At 41.0% G+C, this 7,794-nt stretch overlaps 1 protein-coding gene across 4 annotated transcripts in view; it reads right to left on the minus strand.

Moving 5' to 3' along the window:
* AGO2 (argonaute 2, RISC catalytic component) overlaps positions 1–7,794 on the minus strand; it is a 95,851-nt gene that overhangs the window by 50,115 nt on the left and 37,942 nt on the right. For 3 of the 4 annotated variants that reach the window (XM_019528210.1, XM_019528208.1, XM_019528207.1), the window contains exon 2: positions 5,863–6,058. In XM_019528210.1, the coding sequence (XP_019383755.1) occupies positions 5,863–6,058 (196 nt within the window). Of the gene's footprint in view, positions 1–5,422; positions 5,472–5,862; positions 6,059–7,794 lie in introns of those variants that run through there. The other variant, XM_019528209.1, reaches the window with a different exon arrangement.

Genomic DNA, 7,794 nt, shown 5'->3' on the forward strand with positions numbered 1-7,794 from the left:
GAACACTTATTAGAACATGCCATCTATAAATACAGGATATAAACTGAAGGGGAAGGGGAAGAACTATGCACATTCAAGAAGTCTGTGAACCATCACCCAAGTCACCCTAGCTGGTAAAAATCTGTATTATTCCGTAGAGGCAGCTAGGTAGTCACCAGAATAAATGTTTGTTCTTGTGCTTTTAGAGTGTGACAATAAAAGGTCAGGCTGCAGATCTGTCCCCTGCCTCTTTCCTGACTGGATGGCAATAACTGAGAGAACTGTAACTGTACCTTAATGTTGTGTTTAAAGGGTAATTAAGTGAATTGTAACCATACTTTAATCTTGCGTCTGACCTTACATAAGAAGTCCTGATTATAAACTAGCTGTAATTTGTTTCTCTATAAACAGAACAGCCTTGAGTTGCTGGTAACAATTAAGGGTTGGATACATTTAGAAGTGTGGGTGTTTTGTTTGTTTTTTGTTTTTTTTGGGGGGGGAGGTGTCATTTTTATAGTGGATGGTGTACTGTTCATTTACTCCTTAGAAAAGGCTAGCAATCCTGAAAATTTCTAGCACCAGACCAAAAAATATTTAAAATACTATGTTTCATTCTCCCAAAACACAAATTAAGTGAACGCCCTTTGCCTAAAATTTTAAGACGGTTAAAATGCGAGCTGACGTTTGCCTAAAACAAGCAAATAAATACAACCACCCTCCTTCTTCTGCTTCACAACTTTCAAGAATAAATAAAGTTTGGATTTTGAACCCAAACACCTCAGCGGCTTGGATCCAGGGTTTTGGCTATGCATGTCATATAACATTTGAATCCAGAATTGCAATTCAAATCTGGCCATTTATTACGGGCCTGTTTTATGTAAACATGTTGTCATAGATTTACCCCAAAAGCCAACTGCCTTTGGGGTTCACCACATGGCATGTGTGGATGTTCTCCCAAATTAGATTGAGCTCCATGGCATTTATTCTGTAATTGCAGCTAGTGTGAAGCTGGGTTCAGTTCTGTCATTTTTATTTCTTTATGTATTGTAGTACTGATGCATCTGAAATATCATGATTAAACTGGAAGATAATCAAATGAAGTCCTATATATTTACTTAATTCTAAAGACAAGCCACCCCCACCCCCCATCTTGGAAATTTGGGTAAATAAGGTATTTAGCACATGCCCGAGGCACCGTCTGCCTGTAATAGGGAAATCAACTCCTTAATAGCAAAGGCATCTTACCTTTGTTAAAAGCAATGAGAAATGAGAGAGAGGGGAGCATGAGTGGGCATACAAGGAAGCAAGCTAGCAGAATCAGAAGGAAGGCTGCTCTCTAGAAACACTGGCAGGATTCTCAGGAGGGCTCAGGTGTAGCCAGATGAAAGAGGAAGAACAGCTGTACTTGCTTTGTTTTTCTGCCTCGAAACCTACAGTCAAGTTTTGCTTGCATAATTATTTTCTCCTACATAATAAATCCTTTTGTGGTTTTGCCTCCTTAGTGACTGCTCATGAAAAAAGAGTGATGTCTAAGCAGGTGATATTCCAGGCTAGCTCCTTCTACAGAACGGGGGACCTGCAATTTCTTCCATATCCCAACAGGAGGGCCACCTCAGGCTACCAGAGGTTCCCTTGATGCAGCTGCAAGGTCCACTATGCAAGCAAGGGAGCTGAGGCTTGCTGGGGTAAGGCGTTATCATGGCAACCTCAGTCTGTTCCTTAGGGCAAAGGGCAGTGCAGTGGGGAGAAACTTGGGGCTCTGGGGTCCCCCTCAGACAGGTTTTTCATACATGTGGCCAGGCTCCATATATCTAAAAAATGCATATTTCAATATATATTTACATGGAATTTTAGGCTACAGACAACATGGTGAATACTGGAAAAAATTATCCTTGGTACAGAAGATGCTATTTTGTTATTCTGATATTTTGGGGGCGTTAACCATTTATGTCATTTATTAAATGAACTAAAGCTGGTTTCCCTAAAGTTAAGCTTGAAAACATAGGGTTAACATAACTGGAACAAAAAGGTACAGTATAGGGAGATCAAACGTAAGAGCTATGAACTTCCCTACATTGAGCTCTTGGTGAATGTTATAGATATAAACAAGCAACATAATCAGCATGTGCCAAATGCCTTAAATGGAGGTTTCATGAGGAATGTAATCATCAAACTGAGATCCAAAAAGAGATAATCTGACAAAAGGGAAAGCTCTTTAAAGTCATTTGAAAAATCCTGCTCTGCAGAGTAAAAGGATGCAGAGTAAAAGGAACTTGCAGATGCTAAATGCCTTCTCAAAGACCTGAGAGAAATGTGCTTTGATTTTAAAGATTATATATAAACTAATGGGGTGGGGGAGGGCAACTTTTCTGGCAGCCAAGCCACAAATTAAGCCCTACACCCTTCTGGAGTGCCACTCTAACTGTGTTCCCCGCTTGATCTGCTGCTTTGCTTTCTGTTCACTGTACCCTCCCTGATCTGCTGCATGCCACATACACAGGCTGCCTGTAGCACTTGTGGGACATGAGCTGCACGTTGGTCACTCCTGGACTAATTCATCAGATCAGTTCCTATCCTGCGGTAGATTCCACACCGTCTGCCTTGACAGATCAACTGAAACTGTGAACTCAAACTCAAGTACGAATCTTGTCTTTTGACTCTTCAAATGTCTTGTACTGTATCTTGGATGTGTGATGCTTCACATGAGGCTTCATTTGTGTTGCCTTCAGGCAGAGCTGAAATGTGTTTACATTCCAAGCATGAGCAACTGGGAAGACACAAAGTTATGACTCCTCTGAGAGTTTGCCTTTTTGTTGGAATGGTGAAAGAACAAGAAGTGAGTGTGTACAGGAAGTCACCCTTCAGGTCTCACTGAATACTCCAGTGATGGGCAGGTTTCTAATTGCATGAATGAGGCATTAGGACCGTGGGATTTGATCGCTCTAGTCAACTAACGTAAAGTAAGAACAGTGCACAGAGCTTGCAAGTATTTCGTTCTCATTGAAAACCAGTCCACAAAAATTATGTCAGACTTTTTGCAAACAAGTCAGAGGCAGCTCAGGCCCCCTAATCATATGCTAAGGTAATAGTCCTCTGGAAAAGCCAACAGTACTGCACCTACAGTAAGGTCAGATGGAAGAGCCACTAATTCCCTTACTGTCCCGGTAGACATTACACCTGTAAGGAAGGTGACTTTCATGGAGAGAATGAGTATCTAATGGCTCAAAAAGTGTCTAAAACTACTCTGAGAAATTGTGTAGTGCTGCAATTCCTCTACTCAAGAACTTCAAAGTCATCCTGGACTGAAGATAACAAGCTGGCCAGCAAAGAAACTCCTTGCATAGAAGATTCTTCTTCCTCCAATTATATATGCTGGGCAGTTTGTCCTTTAGACAGTGAAGACTTGGGTGTGGACACATGAATGCTGGGAATGCTTTATAAAAGGAAAGCTTCAAAAGGGCAGAAACTGGCACAGGTTTACTGAAGTTTAGGGCTGGAAGGGACCTTGTGAGATTATCCGGTCCAGCGCCTCTGCTCTGGGCAGGAAAGACTGATGGGTTCAAATAATGGAGCCAAGAATTATTTAAACACAGCAAACCCACTTTAGCTTTAATGCTCCTTGATCCAGGGCTCAAGCTGGAGCAGGTTTACTGCATCTGAACTGTTCTCAGCTTGTTCAGATATAACTAGGGACCTACTCAATCGATGATTTCGCAAAAATTAGGCAATGCACACAAAATCAACAACAAAAACTTACTAAAAATAAAATACTGGCTCCCCAGTGGCTGCCAATCAGCGGTGAGGGGTGGGGTTGCATGATGGACAGCCCTCTCAACCAATCAGCAGCAAGGGTGGGGTTACTCAGGGCACTTGCCCAATCAGAAGCATATGGGGGGAGCGCGATCTGCCAGCAAAATCAGCCACCTGCCTCTTCAATCAAGGTAGGACTCTACATATAACAATCAGAATATACCAGCTGCTGCCCTTTTTGGAACGTTCCCCTTCCAAAAGCACGCCAAACTTCCTTGTCCCCTGAATGCAGATCAGATTCAGGTCTAACAGTGTTATAAGGAATATGCTGCAGGTAATTTCCACAAGATTTCTTAAATCTTTATAAGGAGAATCTCAAGACAATACTCACTTTTAGGAGAATGCAAGTCTCCCCTGAACAATGAAGACAGAGACTGTGGCTTTTTTGGTGCAAAGACACTAAGGCTATGCAGTTCTAGAATTTAGGCACAATAGCTTTAGAACAAGACTAAAGAGCTTCAGACACTAACACATTCCCAGGCCTTTGGCACTGAGAAGCATGGTAACAGATCGCACACTGCCCTACACCCTTTTGGTTTAGAGCACAGCAATGGCATGAGGTCATGTGCACACCAGATGGAAACTTCTGGCAAAGTCTCCAGCACTCTGTGTATGTGAAACCAGAATGTATGCAGAGATGAATGTATCCCCTACACCCTAAGAGGAACTAAAATTTACACTTCACTAGGTTTGAAACCCGTTAGTTTTCTTTCTGCACATTGTTGAAAAACAAGAAATAGTGTGGAATGCAAAAAAGCATAGATGAAAACTTAATTTTCCATAAATGGCATTTAAACCATGTAGAACATCATACTGGCCCCCATTGCCATAGCAGAAAAATAACTGACTTATCAGGGAAAATCATGCTGGATAATATATCGGTAATCTGTTGCCAAATAAAATCTACCCTGACCTCCAGCTATCAGTCAGATGGGGTGTCATCACTGTGTTAGTTAACTAAAGTGTCCACAATTATGTCTGAACAAGTCTACATTACAAGATTGTTTCAAGCACTGAGGCAATTCTGCTGCCATCAAAAGGATTACAGAAGTGTTCAAAGAATATGGACCACTACAGTTCCCCTAATGACAAAATTTGGTTCCCTGTGTTTACATTAAATCCATTTTTAAAACTATTTAATAAAGTTACAATATTTCAGCAGAGCAAAAAAACAGGGCAGCAAGGTGTTACATGTGACCCACAAATGCGTTAAATACTGTCTCATTAATATAAGCACTGGACAATGTGCCCTAGTTTGCAACTTCCTGTAAATTTTCTTGTGATCCTGCAAGTTAGCATATGACTGCAGACTCTGCCAACACAACTTTCTTGATAACTGTGTTTTCTTTCTTTAATACATAAATCCTCAATGCCAACCCTCTGTGGTCCAATGTTTGTAGTCTCTAGGGTTAATGCCAAATTCTGCTGTTTCAGGCTGGGAACCCTGCTGTTTTTCAAGACAACAAAAAGTCTCTACAGCATCAATAAGGGGGCATGCAAAAATTTAGGATGTAGTCTCTTCCTTTCTTGACCATCAGTAAGATATGAACCTTGTCAATGTTTTTGCCTTGCCACCAGTCTTAATTTATCATCCATGAATATAGAAGCTAATGAAGGAGGGTTAATTTCTTACCTGTTACATTTAGTTTCTCCAAAGTCCTCTTATACCAGCACAGACAAATGGGTTTACTTCCCCCTGTCAGTAGGTGAAGACAGGAAAACAAGTTGTTGGTAACATCACCTCCCTAGTTAAGGTGCTTTTACTAGCCAAGTCCACTTAGTTCTTAACTAAGCAGTAAATAAGAAGGTTCAAATTCACAGTAATTTTGGATCAAAGACTGAAAACTTCTTTCAAAATAAAGCACCAATAACATGAAAATCATGTTAGAGTTCTGGATTGGTAGAGGAAGACTTGGAGAAACCAAAGTAACAAAAGTAATACCTATCATAACAAACCAAGGTGTCAAAAAAACCCTAAATAAAAAGTAAGAACAAGGCACCAATTTCTTAAAGGTAAAAATGGGGAAAACAACATAAATAAAACAGAGGAAAAGCAAAGCAAAATATCATTACCGGTTAACTCTTCTAGGGCATTTCTCTGGCTTTATATCCAATTCATAATGGTAGATGTCAATTTTAGGAATGTCCATTTCAAAGAAATTGGCCTGTAGTTTGATTGTTCTCCCTGAAGTACCAAAATCCGGTCGAGGGGGAGGTTTAAAGGCATATCCCTGTATTGGAGGTGGCAATGGTGGAGGAGGTGCAAGCACTGAAAAAGAAAACACAAATAAAAACAACATTAAACTTAGCCATCTTTGTTACATCAAGTCAATAGAGCAATACAAGCTCCCCCTCCATTTTATAAAATTGAATATAATGCATTTTAACACTAATTACCATCCCTTGTTTTTATTATCCTGCTAAGTTAGCAGACAATGGAGTTAACTCACCAGGAGTTCCGAGTCACCTCTTTCCATGACTGGTGTTAAGTAGTCTTTTTGGACACTTACACATATGCGAAGAGCCAGCGTGTCGGAGAAGACTCAATTAATCGAGTCTGCTGGAGCACATAAATTGATGTGCTCTGGCAGCCTCGCACACCATATGCGTCAGCGGTGCAGTGTGCCTCCATGCTGTGAAAATGGTGGTGCTACACTCTGAACTGAAACATGTTCAATATGCTTTAGTTTAAAGCACACTGCTGCCATTTTCTCAGTGCAGAGGCATGCTGCACTGCTGATACACATGCTCCCAATGCAGTGCCGGGCACTTTTAATTACAGCAGCTTGCTAATTAACAGTGCCCGGCTCAGTGTTGGGTGCATGGGTAAAAATGCCCTTTAGCTATAACCCTTATTATTGAAGAAGGCCTCAGAAAGCAGGTTAGCATTCTCCCCTTTTAAAGATGCAGCAGCTGAGGATCCAAGAAGCTAAAGAAGATCTTTTGGAAGAAGTGAAACTTTAAGATGGAAGACTCTGAATCTCATCCCATAGCCACATTTTTCGTCACAAAATTAGCATGACAAATGCCTCAATATTTGCAACACATATACCTACCTTTGAGTCCCATGTTTGAAAAACCACTACATAAATGCAAAGCATCTTTGACAAATACCCGCAGGCAATTCTAACTCTGATCTGTTCTGGTCACTAGTCCACGTGCTCTGCCAGAACCAAGAACTGAACACAAGAATCTTTTTCCCAGTATTTTATTGCTACCTGGCAAGTAGTCTAAAACATTTCTGCATGTATATCATCTCCTACAAGCAGACAGCCCACATAGAGACCAGCCTACTAGAGCCATACAAGTGGAAATACTTTTTTAGTTAGGAAAGGGAGAAATATACATTGGAAACAGTTTCAGAAGGGGAGGGGCAGCTGCCACTCTAGCCTGCACTGCAGCTGTTATGCTGTAACAGTGACAAGCCCACAAGCCTGCTATAAATGTAGCACACTTACTCCATCTTTAACACTTCTTCATCCAGGGTTAAAAATGAAGTGGATTTGCTACATTTGTACCATTCCAGTCACCCTTAGGGCTCCTTTACATATTCAAATTTAAGTTGGATAGAAACCATCCATAGAGTTCCTATACATTTTCAAGTAGTACCTTTTATAGCTGACTGGCTCTTTTTAGAACTGGATATTCAATTTTATGGTGCGAGAATTGCTTTGCACATATGTGGCTGATCTAAATTTATTGCATGATTAACCAGTTAACTGTGCAATTTGCACATGTGGCTGGTCTTACTATGCACACATGGCCAGTTTAACTCTATTGCACAATTAACCAGTTGATTGAATAACATGCAACGTGTAACAGGGCCGTATACACACAGAACCATTACAACGTAATAGCAACTACATACAGGAACAGAACATTTTTTGGGGCCTGCACCTTTGCAAGCAGTGGTTCGGGGCACTTTGGAGGTGGCACCCCATGTCATGCTGGCAAAACATCTTAAGACAGCTACCTGTGCAGAGACTTTACTGCTGACCTTCTGAA

This window comes from Gavialis gangeticus, unplaced genomic scaffold (genome assembly GCF_001723915.1).
Source record: "Gavialis gangeticus isolate Ggan-Ray unplaced genomic scaffold, GavGan_comp1, whole genome shotgun sequence".
Taxonomy (NCBI): Eukaryota; Metazoa; Chordata; order Crocodylia; family Gavialidae; genus Gavialis; species Gavialis gangeticus.